Here is a 20,154-nt window from a genome sequence, read left to right on the forward strand (position 1 = left end):
GTACTTGCGCTGGTACGCCGCGATCTCGCCAAACTTGTTGCGGTAGGCGGAGAGCAGACGCTCCATCGGGTGGCGCACGAACAGGAACTTGAAGTAGTGCTGCAGCCGGTAGCGGATCTGCTCCGGCTGCAGGTCGCTCAGGAACAGCAGGTCGCTCTTGTGGTCCATCTTCAGCGGCTCGCTGACGCTCTGCAGCGCACCACTCAGCACCTTCAGGATGCGCTTCCAGTTGGAGCAGGCCACCTTGGGCACGTAGCAGAACAGGAAGCGGTGCTCCTCACTCACCAGCACGTGCTGCAGCAGGGTCTTCCTCTGCAGGGGACTCAGCGCCCACACGCTGTGCGGCATGTGCTTCTGCCCGCACACTGCGCCGATGGTGCGGTTACGGATGTCCTGCACAATCTGCAACACACACACACACGTCACTGCACACACACACCTCACTGTGCACACACACACCTCACTGTGCACACACACACGTCACTGCACACACACACACACACGTCACTGCACACACACACGTCACTGCACACACACACACACCTCACTGTGCACACACACACACGTCACTGCACACACACACGTCACTGCACACACACTCACACACACACACACGCGTCACTGCACACACACACGTCACTGCACACACACACACACGTCACTGTGCACACACACACCTCACTGTGCACACACACACACCTCACTGTGCACACACACACCTCACTGTGCACACACACTCACACACACACACACACACACACACACACCTCACTGTGCACACACACTCACACACACACACACACACCTCACTGTGCACACACACTCACACACACACACACACACACACACACACCTCACTGTGCACACACACACGTCACTGCACACACACACACACCTCACTGTGCACACACACACACCTCACTGTGCACACACACTCACACACACACACATACACGCGTCACTGCACACACACACACACACACGTCACTACACACACACACACACACACCACTGCACACACACACACATACACACACACACACACACATCACTGCACACACACACACACACACACACACACACACACACGCGTCACTGCAGGGCAGGAGAGGTGAGCACTGCTGGGCCAAACAGCCTGTTCTGGTCAGTATGTTATCAAAAGGGAAACTTGCACCTGAAGGAGATGACTGCCTCAATACAAGTAAATCATGCATGTCATTTTCATCTATCCATCCATTATCTGAACCCGCTTATCCTGAACAGGGTCGCAGGGGGGCTGGAGCCCATCCCAGCATACATTGGGCGAAACTAATATTTAGTTGCATAACCTTTTTTTTTTTTTTTATAACTGCTGCGCATCTGCGTTGCATCAAGTCGACCAACATCAAGTACCTAGAAACAGGTATTTCAGCCCTGGATGAATGAACTACATTCCACAGTTCCTGTGAATTTTTGGGTTTTGCTTCAGAAACTGCATTTTAATGTCACCCCACAAGTTTTCAATGGGTCGGGGGATTGGGGAGTTTTTGTCTGTAACCAAGATGTTGCTCGCTTACTTGTGTGTTTGGGGTCGTTGTCTTGTTGAAACACCCATTTCAGGGGCATTTCCTCTTCGGCATACGGCAACATAATCTCTTCAAGTATTTTGATGTATTCAAACTGATCCAAAATCGCTGGTATACGAACCCCGTAGTATGAAAAACATCCCCATACCATGATTTTTGCGCCACTATGCTTCACAGTCTTCACAGTGTACTGTGGCTTGAATTCAGTACCCGGGGGTCGTCTGACGTACTGTCGACGACCACTAGACCCGAAAAGAACAATTTTACTCTCATCAATCCACAGAATGTTGCACCATTTCTCTTTGGGCCGATCGATGTGTTCCGTGGCACATTGTAACCGACTCTGCACATGCCCTTTTTTCAACACTGGTGCTTCACGGCGGCTTTACAGGGGCTTCTTGCTGATAGCTTAGCTTCAATCTAATGTATTCTGACTGTATTAGCACTTACAGGTAATTGTAGATTGTCTTTGATCTTTCTGGAGCTAATGAATGACTGAATCCTTGCCATTCTGACTATACTTCGATCGAACAGTAGTTGCTCCTTTTCTTCCGTGTGTTTTGGGTTTTTGTTGCCATTTTAAAGTATTTGAGATCATTTTAGCAGAGCATCCTATAATTTGCTGCACTTCCTTATACGTTTTCCCCTCTCCAATCAACTTTTTAATCAAATTACATTGTTCCTCCAAACAATGTTTGGAACGGCCCATTTTACTTGGCAATTCAGAAGTAAATATTTGATAATGTGTGAAACATTTGCTTCCCTTCTTCCTTAATAAAGGACAATTAATGACACCTGTTTTTTCACAGAATTAATTATCTAATTAAACTCCACACTGCTATTATTTTGAACACGCCCCTTTCAATGAATGAGTCAATTACTCAGAACAAGGAATGTGCATGTCATGACAGTTGGGTCTGTTGTTTTTCTATTACACTTCTACATCTACAAGTAAATTATTTGCCATGCAGAAATATCACTACTACTAATAACAGTGGTTTATCAGGTTACTGATGTTGTACTGCTTTTCTTTTTAACAACTGTACATCCACCACCGTTTAGTTTACATCCACCATTACCAGGCGGTAAAATTGGACAAAACGAAGGATTCAAATCCTGTGAAAGATACACGGGGACACTGCATTGGGCCGTGAGGAGCTGGGATACAGGGCTTCACATCTGCACACTGAAGCGCAGCAATCGAACGTACAGTGTTTTCAATCCAAAGCGCTGTACAATTAATTCTCCTCATTCACCCATTCACACACACCAACAGTGATTGGCTGCCATGCAAGGCACCAACCAGCTTCTCAAGAGCAGTTGGGGACTTGGTGTCTTGCTCAGGGACACTGACATCTGTATCCGCTAACAAAAACTTTTAGGTCAGAAAAAAAAAAAGGCCACTGTGTTTCAGCTTCTGTGACCTTTCGTTAATATTTAGAGCAATACGGACTCTTTGAAACTCTTTCATATGAGACCAGGATTATTCCTGCACTCAAAAGGGTTTCAAAATAGTAATCATTTTATTTTGGGTACGTATTTTCAGGCTAGTTTTAAAAAGCAGGCGTTACAGAAGGGGTTATTTGCGCTGAAACGCATTTCGCCACAAGCCAATGACACAGGAAATCAAATCCACGTTCTCTGCAATCTCAGATGTGCCTCAGATGTTTTTCTATAACCGCTAATATATCACGAGCCGAAGACACATTGCATATTGCATTCCAGCTCGGATAAACGCCGTTTATGCTTTGATTTATAATTTGGGTCGAGAATGCAGCCCACTTCTGCCAATTATTTAAATTTCACGGACCTGCAAGTTTAAACATCTCGCCTGGAGCACACGCCGCATTCCAGATGCCTCAATAGTCAACACTCAACGCGGCTAGTTAGTGACATAGGCTAGTTATGGATTGTAAACTGATGAGCAGTTACAGCTGCGTACCGTTATCGCGGCGCTTGAGTAGCCAGGCTAATCATAAACAGCAGTCATTTGCCTACCTGAGATTCGGCGTCCGCGTCTGAACTTTCATGCCTGGATTGACTGAGGTAGTCAAATTTCTTGCCGTTTCCTCTCGGCGGAGGGGTGTCCACGCTATTCAGGAGCCCTTTCTCTATCATGAGCAACAGGCCGCCGGATGCCACGATCACTGCAAACGTCAGCACCGATGGCAAGACCGCTGAGCTCCGGCGCAAAGGAAGAGAGTTCACCGGCGGTCTCAAACCAAGAACTGAGCCACTCCTGGTTCCGCTGGATCTTTTCAGCGAAAATTCCTGTTTACTTGGAGCCATAATCTGTTCTTTATGTGTTCACAGAGTAGATGGATTTATGAGGAGGGGGGACTACCACGTACCCATAACTTCTGTCAATCCAAGACCCGTCTGATCAGTTTCTGCAGAAGAGTAGCGTAAACTTGGTCTATTTACAGTGCAGAATTCTGGGACTTGTAGTCATGAAGTATCTTTTTAGGGGGTGGCGTCACCACACGTTCCCACGCACAAGCCTGCAAGGACAAGTATCGACTGGCAATTGCCTACGAGCGGTGTTGATAGCAAATATATTCAGCATTGTTTCGTTTAAATTGTACTTTCCATTTTTAACATATGTAGGCTAGACAGATTCACTTTCTTTGTAGCCGACAAGTTTAGGGGACCCCATTCATCTTCAAGACTTTAGTGGAGCAGATATTTCAGAAGCGGTATGAGCCGCTGCACAGAGCAGTGCCGAGCCTTACGGGATCCCACGCGCGAGGGACTGTTTCATGAATAAATTATTTTTCTGTGAAGACCCCCGCGCGAGCCCGTCCCCTGCTCCGCCACATTTCCGGAACAGTAGCCTGCCATTCACGTGCCGCTGTTTTGTCGAGCTTAGCCTATATTTCGGATTGATAGCTATACACATGTGAAATTGTGCATTGGCATTCTACATAACCCGCCTTCATTTATATGGGGGAAAAAAATATAGGTCTTATTAACGAAAATAGGATATAGGAATATAGCCCGTTGTGGGGGTTAGGGTTAGGGTTAGCAGCAGAATACTACAGCAGACTACAGCAGAATACAACCATTTCCCTTACAAAACATGCCAGCAACCCTAAATACTGTAAAGTCATACTGTAGTACAGTGCAGTTCTGCTTCATGAGTCCTGCGCAGTAATGAGCGAGTCTGCATTATAACTGCAGTGGTACTGTAATAAAAACAAGCAAGTGTGTCCAAACTATAAATACTGCAATAATTACAATCATATGAATTTCAGTTGAACGGCAGTTATTTTGTCTAAGGGTTGAGGACAGAAGTGACAGAGTAAACTGAACACAGTGAAGTGAAGTGGTAGTGAAGAAGGTTCGGTCAGCCACACCCTCCCTTTTCGCGTTTCTCCGGAGCGGATCCTCCCTGTTCGCGTTTCTCCGGAGCGGATCCTCCCTGTTCGCGTTTCTCCGGAGCGGGTCCTCCCTGTTCGCGTTTCTCCGGAGCGGGTCCTCCCTGTTCGCGTTTCTCCGGAGCGGATCCTCCCTGTTCGCGTTTCTCCGGAGCGGATCCTCCCGTGGCTCCTGCAGCATCAGCAGCACAAAGAGGACCGACCGCGGCGCAGACGCAGCGCAGAACACAGCAGCGCGGCGGAGACATTTCTGTGATTGAGCGGTAGGGTTGGATCATGAATCCAGATATATTGTGTTTATCAATCCTTATCTTATGTGTCACACGTGGATATGCTGTTTATGATGCTGACCTTGTCGAGCTTCGTTTTTCCAGGCGTTGGAGGGAATACGTTCTGATTTCGCCTGTGTTGTGAGGTCTGGTGGAGAGAGGGTGAATGGAGGAAGGGTTCAATGCGTTATATTAGCGCGTTATAGGGAGACAGTCTGTCATAAAATACAGTCACACGCCTGCTTTTTGTTGATTAACTGGCCTTGTCTGCCACGTTCACCACAGTCTGTCTATTGATCGAATCTGTCGTAAGTGTCCATATTTTCCCACTAAAATATGTATGTAAACAACTGCTAATTATCTGCCTTACAGTCGACTATTTTAGCATTAAATGTGAGTCGGTCGCGTCAGTGGGATATTGAATGAAGCGTGATATGCGGGTATCGTCCTTCCCTCTCTCTGCTTTTTCACAATGCCTGGGTGCACCTTTGTGCCTCTTCTGTTGTGTTGTACTTCAAAGGAATGGCATCGCCTAGATATAGGACACGTAGCTTCATTGCCGAGTGTAGCATTTAAACAGCTGATTGTTAGAAAACATTAAATCAGGTCGGATAGCCTTTAATGTTGACATTCGTCATATTTGGTGAGAGGCAAATTTATCATCCTATACACAATTTTAGCCAGACATGTTATTCACATTTCAATGTCATAATGAAAAAATGAACGAAACAGAAATGACACCCGATGCTTTGTTGGACCATGAGCTGGCTGGTGAGGGCAGTATGGCCGTGGTGAATACAATGGAGCTTTTTTGCAGGGTTGTGAAGTGGTGTTTTGTACAAACATAAAAACATGAAATTATTTGTATTTCAAACTTACTGTAGCCCAAGACTGTACATGGCAATTTATCTCTGAAAGAATTAGCTGCTTAAAGGCTCCCATTTAGTGTGTGAGTGAGTGAGTGAGTGAGTGAGTGAGTGAGTGAGTGAGTGAGTGAGTGAGTGAGTGAGTGAGTGAGTGAGTGAGTGAGTGAGTGAGTGAGTGAGTGAGTGAGTGTGTGTGTGTGTGTGTCGGTACAGGGGTGTGTGTGTGTGTGTGTGTGTGTCGGTACAGGATGTGTGTGTGTTGGTACAGGGGTGTGTGTGTCGGTACAGGGTGTGTGTGTGTCAGTTCAGGGGTGTGTGTGTCAGTACAGGAGTCTGTGTGTGTCTGTACAGCGGTGTGTGTGTCGGTGCAGGGTGTGTGTGTGTCGGTACAGGTGTGTGTCGGTACAGTGTGTGTGTGTCGGTACAGGGGTGTGTGTGTCGGTACAGGTGTGTGTGTGTCTGTACAGGGGTGTTTGTGTCGGTACAGGGTGTGTGTGTCGGTACAGGGGTGTATGTGTCGGTACAGTGTGTGTGTTTCGGTACAGGATGTGTGTGTGTTGGTACAGGGGTGTGTGTGTCGGTACAGGATGTGTGTGTGTTGGTACAGGGGTGTGTGTGTCGGTACAGGATGTGTGTGTGTCGGTACAGGGGTGTATGTGTCGGTACAGGGGTGTATGTGTCGGTACAGGGGTGTATGTGTCGGTACAGGGATGTGTGTGTCGGTACAGGGTGTGTGTGTGTGTGTGTTGGTACAGGGTGTGTGTGTGTGTCAGTACAGGGTGTGTGTGTGTCGGTACAGGGTATGTGTCGGTACAGGGGTGTGTGTGTGTGTGTGTGTGTGTGTGTCGGTACAGGGGTGTGTGTGTCGGTACAGGGGTGTGTGTGTCGGTACAGGGTGTGTGTGTGTGTCGGTACAGGGTGTGTGTGTGTGTGAGTGTGTGTGTGTCGGTACAGGTGTGTGTGTTGGTACAGGGGTGTGTGTGTCGGTACAGGGTGTGTGTGTCGGTACAGGGTGTGTGTGTGTGTGTGTGTGTCGGTACAGGGTGTGTGTGTGTGTCAGCACAGGTGTGTGTGTGTGGGTACAGGGGTGTGTGTGTTGGTACAGGGTGTGTGTGTGTGTGTCGGCACAGGTGTGTGTGTGTGTCAGTACAGGGTGTGTGTGTGTCGGTACAGGGTATGTGTCGGTACAGGGGTGTGTGTGTGTGTGTGTCGGTACAGGGTGTGTGTGTGTGTCAGTACAGGGTGTGTGTGTGTCGGTACAGGGTGTGTGTGTGTGTGTCGGTACTGGGTGTGTGTGTGTGTGTGTCGGTACAGGGTGTGTGTGTATTGGTACAGGGTGTGTGTGTGTGTGTCGGTACAGGGGTGTGTGTGTCGGTACAGGGATGTGTGTGTCAGCACAGGTGTGTGTGTGTGTCGGTACAGGGTGTGTGTGTGTGTGTCGGTACAGGGTGTGTGTGTGTCGGTACAGGGTGTGTGTGTGTCGGTACAGGGTGTGTGTGTGTCGGTACAGGGTGTGTGTGTATTGGTACAGGGTGTGTGTGTGTGTGTGTGTGTCGGTACAGGGGTGTGTGTGTGTCGGTACAGGGATGTGTGTGTCAGCACAGGTGTGTGTGTGTGTGGGTACAGGGTGTGTGTGTGTCGGTACAGTGTGTGTGTGTATTGGTACAGGGTGTGTGTGTGTGTGTTGGTACAGGGGTGTGTGTCGGTACAGGGATCTGTGTGTCAGCACAGGTGTGTTTGTCGGTACAGGTGTGTGTGTCGGTACAGGGGGGTGTGTGTGTGTCGGTATAGGGTGTGTGTGTCGGTACAGGGGTGTGTTTGTCGGTACAGGGTGTGTGTGTGTCAGTACAGGGGTGTGTGTGTTGGTACAGGGTCTGTGTGTCAGCACAGGTGTGTTTGTTGGTACAGGATGTGTGTGTCGGTACAGGGGGGTGTGTGTGTCGGTATAGGGTGTGTGTGTGTTGGTACAGGTGTGTGTGTGTGTCGGTACAGGTGTGTGTTTGTCGTTACAGGTGTGTGTTTGTTGTTACAGGTGTGTGTGTGTGTGTCGGTACAGGGGTGTGTGTGTCGGTACAGGGGGTGTGTTTCGGTACAGGGGGTGTGTTTCAGTACAGGGGTGTGTGTTGGTACAGGGTGTGTCGGTACAGTAATCTGGCCTGGCGCTATTTTAGTTATTATTAGTAGCAACATTAGAAATAAATGTAGTAGCATACTACTACCACCTACTAATGCACATACTAGTGGTCACGTGTGGAATAGTTTGGCAGGATGTGTTGTGGAGGCAGAAGCACTGGGGGCTTTCAAGACCAGGCTTGAAACAATCCTTTATACTATTTATCTTTAGGCAAAGGTACACTAGTGGTGGGAAAAGGTGAGCACTTCTGGGCAATCTCTGGAGGAACCCGCCTATAGGGGCATGCCCATTCTCCATGGGCTTATGTGTCTAATGCAGAAACTAGTAGCACACTAGACAGTCCATATGGAGGGATGTAGAGTCTGGAGTCAGAGGGGACCAGCAGGGCTGGAGCAGGGAGGAGCAGGGCGGGACCAGGGAGCAGCAGGCAGGACCAGGGAGCAGCAGGGCTGGAGCAGGGAGCAGCAGGGCTGGACCAGGGAGCAGCAGGCAGGACCAGGGAGCAGCAGGGCTGGAGCAGGGAGGAGCAGGGCTGGAGCAGGGAGGAGCAGGGCTGGACCAGGGAGGAGCAGGCAGGACCAGGGAGCAGCAGGGCTGGAGCAGGGAGCAGCAGGGCTGGAGCAGGGAGGAGCAGGGCTGGAGCAGGGAGGAGCAGGGCTGGACCAGGGAGGAGCAGGACTGGATCAGGGAGGAGGAGCAGGACTGGACCAGGGAGCAGCAGGCAGGACCAGGGAGCAGCAGGGCTGGAGCAGGGAGCAGCAGGGCTGGACCAGGGAGCAGCAGGCAGGACCAGGGAGCAGCAGGGCTGGAGCAGGGAGCAGCAGGGCTGGAGCAGGGAGGAGCAGGGCTGGAGCAGGGAGGAGCAGGGCTGGACCAGGGAGGAGCAGGACTGGATCAGGGAGGAGGAGCAGGACTGGATCAGGGAGGAGCAGGGCTGGACCAGGGAGGAGGAGCAGGGCTGGATCAGGGAGGAGGAGCAGGACTGGATCAGGGAGGAGCAGGGCTGGACCAGGGAGGAGGAGCAGGGCTGGATCAGGGAGGAGGAGCAGGTTTGGATCAGGGAGGAGCAGGGCTGGATCAGGGAGGAGGAGCAGGTTTGGATCAGGGAGGAGCAGGGCAGGACCAGAGAGCAGCAGGCAGGACCAGGGAGGAGGAGCAGGTTTGGATCAGGGAGGAGCAGGGCAGGACCAGGGAGGAGGAGCAGCTTTGGATCAGGGAGCAGCAGGCTGGATCAGGGAGGAGGAGCAGGCAGGACCAGGGAGGAGGAGCAGGGCAGCTGCGGTCCATGACATTAGAGCGGGGTCCAGGGCGCCGATTGGAGTGATCCAGTTATGTTGATAGTGATCAGAGTACAGGGGTGTGAGCCACGGGCTTCTTGCCCGTGGGGTATTTGGATCGATGTGTCATCACACTCCTAATATTATATTACGAATATTAGATTCAGTGTGCGTGGGCCTGGGAGCGCCTGCACATGCCCCCCCCTCACCCCCCCCCAACCCCCCCTCACTCACCCCCCCCAACCCCCCCCCAACCCCCCCTCACCCCCCCCCAACCCCCCCTCACTCACCCCCAACCCCCCTCACTCACCCCCCCAACCCCCCCTCACTCACCCCCAACCCCCCTCACTCACCCCCCCTCACCCCCCCCAACCCCCCCTCACTCACCCCCAACCCCCCTCACTCACCCCCCCTCACCCCCCCCCAACCCCCCCTCACTCACCCCCCCCAACCCCCCCTCACCCCCCCCAACCCCCCCTCACTCACCCCCCCAACCCCCCCTCACTCACCCCCAACCCCCCTCACTCACCCCCCCTCACCCCCCCCCAACCCCCCCTCACTCACCCCCAACCCCCCTCACTCACCCCCCCTCACCCCCCCCAACCCCCCCTCACTCACCCCCAACCCCCCTCACTCACCCCCCCTCACCCCCCCCCAACCCCCCCTCACTCACCCCCAACCCCCCTCACTCACCCCCCCTCACCCCCAACCCCCCTCACTCACCCCTTCCTTTATGGTTGAAAGCACTTCCTCTTACGGTCGTCACAGGCAATGGAAGCTCTAATACGTCTGTTTCTGCTTAAAGTTTTAACACAGCGCTGCGTGTGACTCTGCCTCTGTACCGTAGAGCATGATGGGAAGGGCTGACATTGATCTCGATTCACTGCAGCGATACTTTGCTGCTCGGCTCGTGACTGAAGTGCCATCTCCAGAGGTCTACTGCCAGTAGCACTGAGAAGAACACCACCATTCCTGTCCTGTTGCTAACATGTTAGCATGCCTCTCCTCTCCGGATGCTAATGTACTAGTGGACTTGCCCTCTCTGGATGCTAATATCTTAGCGCCCCTGTCCTCTTGGGATGGTAATGTGTGGATTTGGAGTCCTGGTGGTTTTGGAACCAGACTGGTCCAGGAGACTCTTGTGACTGTGTCCCAGTTGACTGGTGTGGGTGGGTTTCCCTCAGCTGGGCGGGTAGGGTAGGGCAGGGCAGGGCATGGTAGGGTAGGGTAGGGTAGGGTACGGTCCAATTGCAGTGACCCCCACTAGTTGACCAGTCTGTTTTGTTGCACATTAAATGATTTTGTCTGTTAAAGCAGAGGCTGTGATGAGCAATGCAGTCAGAGCATGATTAGGTGCAGCAGCATTGGGGGGAAAAAGGGGGGTGCTTTTGAGAAAGAGGGGTACAGAGATGCGGCCTTGAGTGGCACAAACCTGGACTCCAGACTCCAGAGACAATGCAGAAAAATACTGCATTATTAAATGCTTAGAAGGGAAAGTTGGCTTGGTTTTGATCTTATAATTATGCAGCCCAGATTAAAGATGTTCAATGTGCAGATAGAGCTCACAATCAATCGCTCACACTAACCATAGAATCTCCAGCTTATACCAGCTCACACTAACCATAGAATCTACAGCTTACACTAACCATAGAATCTACAGCTCACACTAACCATAGAATCTACAGCTCACACTAACCATAGAATCTACAGCTCACACTAACCATAGAATCTACTACTTATACTGACAAGAATCGACAGTTACGCTGCTTGTATAATCAATCACTTACACTGACCATAGAATCTACAGCTCACACTGACCATAGAATCTCTAGCCCACACTGACCATAGAATCTCAGGCTCACACTGACCATAGAATCTCAGGCTCACACTGACCATAGAATCTACAGCTCACACCAATACCAGTCCCAGCTTTCTGGTATTTGGCCAGTTTATTACCACGGAATAAAATTTTCACGCCCATTTCCAGTTTTTGTGTTCAGATTGAAGGGATGTTTCTGGCAGTATTGCAGTAAGCTGCTGTTGTGTTGTGTGATTGGAGCTCCATGGTGTTTTACTGTGGTAATAAACTGCAGGGAATGTGTGGGAAACAGGCTCATGTTAATGCAGGGCCAATCTTAACCAGAAAGGGCCGGTGTGGGAGTTAGTACCCTAACTCCTGATTTATCTTTATCTGCCTGTATCCACACTGACCTGTTTCACATACGATGGACGCCCCTGTCACAGGTTCACATGCGATGGATGATGACGCCCCTGTCACAGGTTCACATGCGATGGACACCCCTGTCACAGGTTCACATGCGATGGATGATGACGCCCCTGTCACAGGTTCACATGCGATGGATGATGACGCCCCTGTCACAGGTTCACATGCGATGGACACCCCTGTCACAGGTTCACATGCGATGGATGATGACGCCCCTGTCACAGGTTCACATGCGATGGATGATGACGCCCCTGTCACAGGTTCACATGCGATGGACACCCCTGTCACAGGTTCACATGCGATGGATGATGACGCCCCTGTCACAGGTTCACATGCGATGGATGATGACGCCCCTGTCACAGGTTCACATGCGATGGATGATGACGCCCCTGTCACAGGTTCACATGCGATGGATGATGACGCCCCTGTCACAGGTTCACATACGATGGACGCCCCTGTCACAGGTTCACATGCGATGGATGATGACGCCCCTGTCACAGGTTCACATACGATGGACGCCCCTGTCACAGGTTCACATACGATGGATGATGACGCCCCTGTCACAGGTTCACATGCGATGGATGATGACGCCCCTGTCACAGGTTCACATGCGATGGATGATGACGCCCCTGTCACAGGTTCACATGCGATGGATGATGACGCCCCTGTCACAGGTTCACATGCGATGGATGATGACGCCCCTGTCACAGGTTCACATGCGATGGATGATGACGCCCCTGTCACAGGTTCACATGCGATGGATGATGACGCCCCTGTCACAGGTTCACATGCGATGGATGATGACGCCCCTGTCACAGGTTCACATGCGATGGACGCCCCTGTCACAGGTTCACATGCGATGGATGATGACGCCCCTGTCACAGGTTCACATGCGATGGACGCCCCTGTCACAGGTTCACATGCGATGGATGATGACGCCCCTGTCACAGGGAGTCCTCCAGCCAGAGCAGGCCTCTCATCACCAATGCCCCCCAAATGCATGCGTTGCCTAGCAACCCCTCATATAACATGCCATGGTCCATTTCTAATGAAACGCCTTATAACGTCCCAAAATGGCCTTGCAGTTGTGGCAGACTGCCAGTTCAACTCCCAGATATTGCACTGATGTCATAGACACAGTATCCATGGATTCACTGAGAACGTTGCACAGAAAGGGGCTGTTGAATGTGTTGTCTGCTGCCCTCTGCTGCCCTCTGCTGTCGTCACTGTGACAGTCCCTTCTTTGGGTCATGTACCATTAAATCCTGTTCCTTAGCCAATGTTTTTATCCAAACTGATACAGTATATGCATACATTTTTCAGTTCTCCTGGACCAATGTGGGGTTAAGGGCCTTGTTCAAAGGAACCAAACCAAAATATGGCCCTGAGCATATTCAGCCCCAAGACCCCAGAGCAGGGGTTAGCAAGGGGTTTCCACTGGGTGTGCTGGATTTGGTTGTTACTGGGCACTTAAACTTGGCTTCTGACCCTAGACTCATATGACTCTGACCCTGGAGTATGACTCTGTATGACTCTGTGTGACTCTGACCCTGGAGTATGACTCTGTGTGACTCTGTGTGACTCTGTGTGACTCTGTATGACTCTGTGTGACTCTGTATGACTCTGTGTGACTCTGTGTGACTCTGTGTGACTGTGTGACTCTGTGTGACTCTGTGTGACTCTGTATGACTCTGTGTGACTCTGTATGACTCTGTATGACTCTGTGTGACTCTGTATGACTCTGTGTGACTCTGTGTGACTCTGTGTGACTGTGTGACTCTGTGTGACTCTGACCCTGGAGTATGACTCTGTATGACTCTGACCCTGGAGTATGACTCTGTGTGACTCTGTGTGACTCTGTATGACTCTGTGTGACTCTGTGTGACTCTGTATGACTCTGTGTGACTCTGTATGACTCTGTGTGACTCTGTATGACTCTGTGTGACTCTGTGTGACTCTGTATGACTCTGTGTGACTCTGTATGACTCTGTGTGACTCTGACCCTGGAGTGTGACTCTGTGTGACTCTGTGTGACTCTGTGTGACTCTGACCCTGGAGTATGACTCTGTCCCTGGAGTATGACTCTGTGTGACTCTGTATGACTCTGTGTGACTCTGTGTGACTCTGACCCTGGAGTGTGACTCTGTGTGACTCTGTGTGACTCTGACCCTGGAGTATGACTCTGACCCTGGAGTATGACTCTGTATGACTCTGTGTGACTCTGTATGACTCTGTGTGACTCTGTGTGACTCTGTATGACTCTGTGTGACTCTGACCCTGGAGTATGACTCTGACCCTGGAGTATGACTCTGTGTGACTCTGTATGACTGTGTGACTCTGTGTGACTCTGTGTGACTCTGTGTGACTCTGTATGACTCTGTATGACTCTGTGTGACTCTGTATGACTCTGTGTGACTCTGTATGACTCTGTATGACTCTGTGTGACTCTGACCCTGGAGTATGACTCTGTGTGACTCTGTATGACTCTGTGTGACTCTGACCCTGGAGTATGACTCTGTGTGACTCTGTGTGACTCTGTATGACTCTGTGTGACTCTGTGTGACTCTGTGTGACTCTGACCCTGGAATATGACTCTGTATGACTCTGTATGACTGTGTGACTCTGACCCTGGAGTATGACTCTGTGTGACTCTGTATGACTGTGTGACTCTGTGTGACTCTGTGTGACTCTGTATGACTCTGTGTGACTGTGTGACTCTGACCCTGGAGTATGACTCTGTCCCTGGAGTATGACTCTGTATGACTCTGTATGACTGTGTGACTCTGACCCTGGAGTATGACTCTGTCCCTGGAGTATGACTCTGTATGACTCTGTATGACTGTGTGACTCTGACCCTGGAGTATGACTCTGTATGACTCTGTGTGACTCTGTATGACTCTGTGTGACTCTGTGTGACTCTGTATGACTCTGTATGACTCTGTGTGACTCTGTGTGACTCTGTGTGACTCTGTATGACTCTGTGTGACTCTGTGTGACTCTGTGTGACTCTGACCCTGGAGTATGACTCTGTGTGACTCTGTATGACTCTGTGTGACTCTGACCCTGGAGTATGACTCTGTATGACTCTGTATGACCCTGTGTGACTCCGCGTGACTCCGCGTGACTCCGCGTGACTCCGTGTATTCAGGGGCGTATAGGGGAGGCAGTGAGGTGTACAGGAGTCCATGCAGTTCAGACGTGAGAGGTACAGGTTACATTACATTACATTACATTACATCACTTACACTTTACATACACATTATATTACATTACATCACATTACATCACATAGGCTACACATTACAGTCATTTAGTAGACGCTCTTATCCACAGTGACGTACAAGTGCAAACCATAACCAGGCACACATGTGCTGTAAACCCGAGAGGGAAGTACAGTTTCACACAGAAAAGAACTTGAACCCATGCAGAATAATCAGATAAACTGTCCAAGTAGCAATACCACAGTTTGGCAGCTGAAACGCCACAAATCTAGCTGCACACGCATGCATACCCACGCACACACGCACATACACACTCACACACTCACACACTCACACACGCACATACACACTCACACACTCACATACACACTCACACACTCACACAGTTAATCAGGAGCAATTTTGTGAAGGCTCTTTGTGCTGGTCAGTTAGCCTGGTGATGAATAGCGCTCTGTTGTGCTGTGGGATGAGGGCACAGGGAGACAGGCCATTGCTTGTGTTGCCCCATCATAGCAGTGACGCGTCCTGCAGCTGGTCTGGCTGAAACAACCACGCTGTTTCAGAATCGGGTCCTAACACACGCATGATCTTTCACTGCTTCAGCACAGGGCTGTGGGTGGCTGCTGTTCTGTAGATCCTAACCCTAACCCTAACCCTAACCACGACCACGACCACGACCCATAAAATTATCTCACCGTATAAAAGAAATACAAATCTTAAAGATCATCTGATGAACTACCAGAAATGAATACTATACCTACACAGGGCCCAGTATACTACAAACAAGCCACGACAATCAGGAACACCACTACCAACACAACCTACATAATAAAACAAACACTAACCAAAAATACTAAAAACTGCATATATGCCATGAAGTGCAAACAATGTGGTATAATATATGTAGGAGAGACAGGGAATACAATTAAATGTAGACTAGCACAACATATATATAATATTAGAAATCACAGAGAGACAGACACACACCTGGTGGCTCATTTCCTTCACCATGGACTTGAGGCACTAGAAATATTGGGCCTTCAAACAAATAATAACTGGACACCGGAGAAGAGACGCAGGTTAGAGAAACACTGGATTCTCAAACTTAGCACTCTATTTCCAAGAGGACTGAACCAATGCACATAGAGCACCGACACAAGAGGGACCAAATTCTTCCTACTTAAAGTCTTCAGTACTCGGAATGGCCAGTGCAAACTTTTATTTCCCAAGAGGCCCTAATATGGGACAACTTGGGAAATAAAGACTTCTTACTTACCTAACCCTAACCCCAACCCCAACCCTACTCTAACCCTGTGGACTTCCCCCTTCTCAGGTACTGCAGCACTTTTTTCTTAGAAATAAGAACTCAACAATGATTTGGGACATTGACAACTCAACAAAAAGGGGGCAGCGTGGATTGGGTTAATTGAGTTTTATGAGAAAATGTGACATAGCTGCTGTCTTGTAGGATTTTTAAATTAATTATTACTTTCTCCAGCAAGATGTATACAGATTTTTTTTTTTGCACACACGTACACATATGCAGACCTATACGCGCACGCACACACGCACATGCACATGCATGCAGACACATTTAATACTTTTATTCATGTCCACATACCAAAGTGACAATAAACGACATAAACAATATAGACACACCGTACAGAATAATAACATGGACACTCCAGACACACAGTACAGAATAATGACATGGACACTACAGACACACAGTACAGAATAATGACATGGACACTACAGACACATAGTACAGTATAATGACATGGACACTACAGACACACAGTACAGAATAATGACATGGACTCTTGCAGGACTGTTAGGGGTACAGGTAGCAGCGCCGCCTCCAAATATGGCGGCTACATATTACATTACATTACATTTTATTACATATATTATTACATTACAAATACATATACATTACATATTATTGTAGTATAGTATCTTACGAGCTGCTTTGCTCACAGTACTGACATTCCTGCCAGTTGCAGACCCCTAACCACCAGTCTGTGGACATTGCAGACCCCTAACCACCAGTCTGTGGACATTGCAGACCCCTAACCACCAGTCTGTGGACATTGCAGACCCCTAACCACCAGTCTGTGGACATTGCAGACCCCTAACCACCAGTCTGTGGGCATTGCAGACCCCTAACCACCAGTCTGTGGACATTGCAGACCCCTAACCACCAGTCTGTGGGCATTGCAGACCCCTAACCACCAGTCTGTGGACATTGCAGACCCCTAACCACCAGTCTGTGGACATTGCAGACCCCTAACCACCAGTCTGTGGACATTGCAGACCCCTAACCACCAGTCTGTGGACATTGCAGACCCCTAACCACCAGTCTGTGGACATTGCAGACCCCTAACCACCAGTCTGTGGACATTGCCGACCCCTAACCACCAGTCTGTGGACATTGCAGACCCCTAACCACCAGTCTGTGGACATTGCAGACCCCTAACCACCAGTCTGTGGACATTGCAGACCCCTAACCACCAGTCTGTGGGCATTGCAGACCCCTAACCACCAGTCTGTGGACATTGCAGACCCCTAACCACCAGTCTGTGGACATTGCAGACCCCTAACCACCAGTCTGTGGACATTGCAGACCCCTAACCACCAGTCTGTGGACATTGCAGACCCCTAACCACCAGTCTGTGGACATTGCAGACCCCTAACCACCAGTCTGTGGACATTGCCGACCCCTAACCACCAGTCTGTGGACATTGCAGACCCCTAACCACCAGTCTGTGGACATTGCAGACCCCTAACCACCAGTCTGTGGACATTGCAGACCCCTAACCACTAGTCTGTGGACATTGCCAAGGCTGCCAAATATAAAAACAGTTTACACTTGTAGCCAAGTTGTTCTATAGCTGACACCATGGGCTGATACTTCAGTGCCTCAGTGAGGAAAATCAAAGGCTGAAATCAAATGTACAGCCAACCTCTAAAATGGACACCGCTCTGCTTTCCTCATCAACAACATCTGGAGTTTTAGACATTTTTACATTTACATTTTTGTCATTTAGAAGACGCTTTTAATCCAAAGCTATTTACAAGTGCATAGGTTCTTCCACAAGTTAAAGCATCACATCCACAGCTAGTAAAATACACATTAAGTATTGTTCTAAACATACAGTCATCATAAGTGCAAATAAAAAATAAATTTTTTGGGCGGGGCTTAGACAAGGAGGATAGGGATATCAGAAAGGGGGGGCAGGGGAAATCAGGAGGGAGGACTAAGGTAGAGTTTGAAAAGGTGTGTTTTTAGTCTGCTTCGAAATAGGGGGAGGGATTCTGTAGTCCTGACAGTGGTAGGCAAGTCATTCCACCACTGAGGAACCAGAGCGGAAAACAGGCGTGAACATGCAGCTCAACCGCCAGGTGCTCGTAGAGAGGAAACCATAAGGCGACCAGAGCTGGCAGACCGGAGTGGTCTAGCTGGGGAGTAGGGAGTGATTAAAGATTGTATATAAGGTGGGGCAGTTCCCTTAGCAGCCTGAAATGGCAACACTAGGGCCTTGAATCGGATGCATGCGGCAATAGGAAGCCAGTGGAGGTCAATGAGGAGCGGGGTGACATGAGCCGACCTGGGCTGACTGGTGATCAGGTGGGCTGCAGCATTCTGGACCAGCTGGAGGGGCTTGATGGCACAAAGCTGGGAGACCGGCTGGGAGGGAGTTGCAGTAATCCAGGCGGGAAATGACGAGTGCCTGGACTAGGAGCTGGGTGGCTTTCTCCGTCAGGAGATGACGGATATGGCGTATATTGTACAGAAAGAACCTGCAGGTTCTGGCAGTGGAGGATACTTGTGGAGCCAGGGTGAGGCAGTTATCAAGGGTCACCCCAAGATTCTTTGCCGTACGGGAGGGGGAACTACAAAGTCCTCAACAGTGAGTGAGAGGTTGATTGTGGGAGAGGACTTAGCAGGGATGTAGAGAAGCTCAGTTTTGGCAAGGTTAAGCTTCAGGTGGTGGGAAGTCATCCACGCAGAGATATTAGCCAAGCAGGCAGAGATCTGTGTGGTGACCTGGGTATCGGGGGGGGAAGGAAATGAAGAGTTGGGTGTCATCGGCGTAAGAGTGATAAGAAAAGCCATGGGAAGAGATAACAGAACCAAGAGACATGGTGTATAGCAAGAAGAGGAGAGGACCAAGAACTGAGCCCTGCGGGACTTCAGTTTGTAGGGGGTGAGGGTCAGAGACTGAGCCCCTCAAAGTCACCTGGTAGGAATGACCAGAGAGGTAGGAGGAAAACCAAGCGAGTGCAGACCCTGTGACACCCATCCCAGACAGCGATGAGAGCGGAATCTCATGGTTGACATGGTTGATTAGCAGACACATTGTAAAGAAAATTAGTATTATTGTAAAGGTTGAACATGGTTAAAGTGACACGGGAATGCTTGTACATTCTCACTGTAGATGGGTATGATGGTAAGAGATCCTTTGCTAACAGTTCCACGATTCTATCGTGCCTTGCTATATACATTCCCTTGTATGCGTGGCAGCCATTTAGAATGTGGGATAGAGATTCTGTGATGTGTCCTTGACCGTGATGCAAACAGTCAGGTGACTGAGAGTTTGGGAACCAGATTGAGAGATTAAGTCTAGACCTGTAATCCTGCTTTAACTGTGTGAATGACAATAATATAATTGCAGTATTATTAAAAACAGAATGAGACACTGAGTGATCAGCAGAGAGAAGACATGCTAGTTTCCCCTGTAAATGTAAACTGGTCCAGTGTTCAGGAGCCTCCGAGCATTAGCAGGTGTTCACTGATACACAGCGTCTCTGTACCCAGCAGTGGCTCTTACACTTATGAGCTGGTCAGAGATAATATCCTCAGACACTATAACAGTCTCAGAGTCAGCTCGTACCCTTGCCAGAGTTACTCCTGTCCGAACACATAGGTCATTTAGTTCAGGCCAGTCTGACCAGACCCCAAAGCCAGCAGAGCGTGTGTCCATTTCACCAGTGGGTTCTTTCCAGAGGCCCAGAAACCCTGGGTTATGTCCTTGGTCATGTTCATGTCCAAGAATGAAGCTCTAGCAGCTTTCTAACAGTTTTGTAATTGCTGTTCAGCATATTTAAGAGATGGGAGGGCCTTGTAGCAGGGTAGATCCATTCCACATTTGGCACCCAACCCTCTCTCCCTTTTAGTGTGAAAAATAATGTCTCTGGTGGTATGAGTGTTTAAACC

General features: G+C 49.7%; 2 protein-coding genes across 3 annotated transcripts in view; one reads left to right on the forward strand and one right to left on the reverse strand.

Annotated features, from left to right (window-relative positions):
- chst14 (carbohydrate (N-acetylgalactosamine 4-0) sulfotransferase 14) overlaps positions 1 to 3,991 on the reverse strand; it is a 5,024-nt gene extending 1,033 nt beyond the window's left edge. Inside the window, exons 1-2 of the mRNA XM_061239492.1 lie at positions 3,564 to 3,991; positions 1 to 402 (exon numbers count right to left, since the gene is read on the reverse strand). The exon at positions 1 to 402 is cut by the window's left edge and continues 1,033 nt beyond it. Of these exons, the coding sequence (XP_061095476.1) occupies positions 1 to 402; positions 3,564 to 3,854 (693 nt within the window). The 5' untranslated portion in view covers positions 3,855 to 3,991. The remainder of the gene's footprint in view (positions 403 to 3,563) is intronic.
- A 1,128-nt stretch (positions 3,992 to 5,119) lies between these two features.
- Positions 5,120 to 20,154, forward strand: part of cracd (capping protein inhibiting regulator of actin dynamics) — a 31,763-nt gene continuing 16,728 nt past the window's right edge. The window contains exon 1 of one of the 2 annotated variants that reach the window (XM_061237402.1): positions 5,120 to 5,205. The gene's annotated coding sequence lies outside the window, so the exon portion shown is untranslated. The remainder of the gene's footprint in view (positions 5,206 to 20,154) is intronic. The other variant, XM_061237403.1, reaches the window with a different exon arrangement.

This window comes from Conger conger, chromosome 4 (assembly GCF_963514075.1).
Source record: "Conger conger chromosome 4, fConCon1.1, whole genome shotgun sequence".
In the NCBI taxonomy this organism is placed as follows: domain Eukaryota; kingdom Metazoa; phylum Chordata; class Actinopteri; order Anguilliformes; family Congridae; genus Conger; species Conger conger.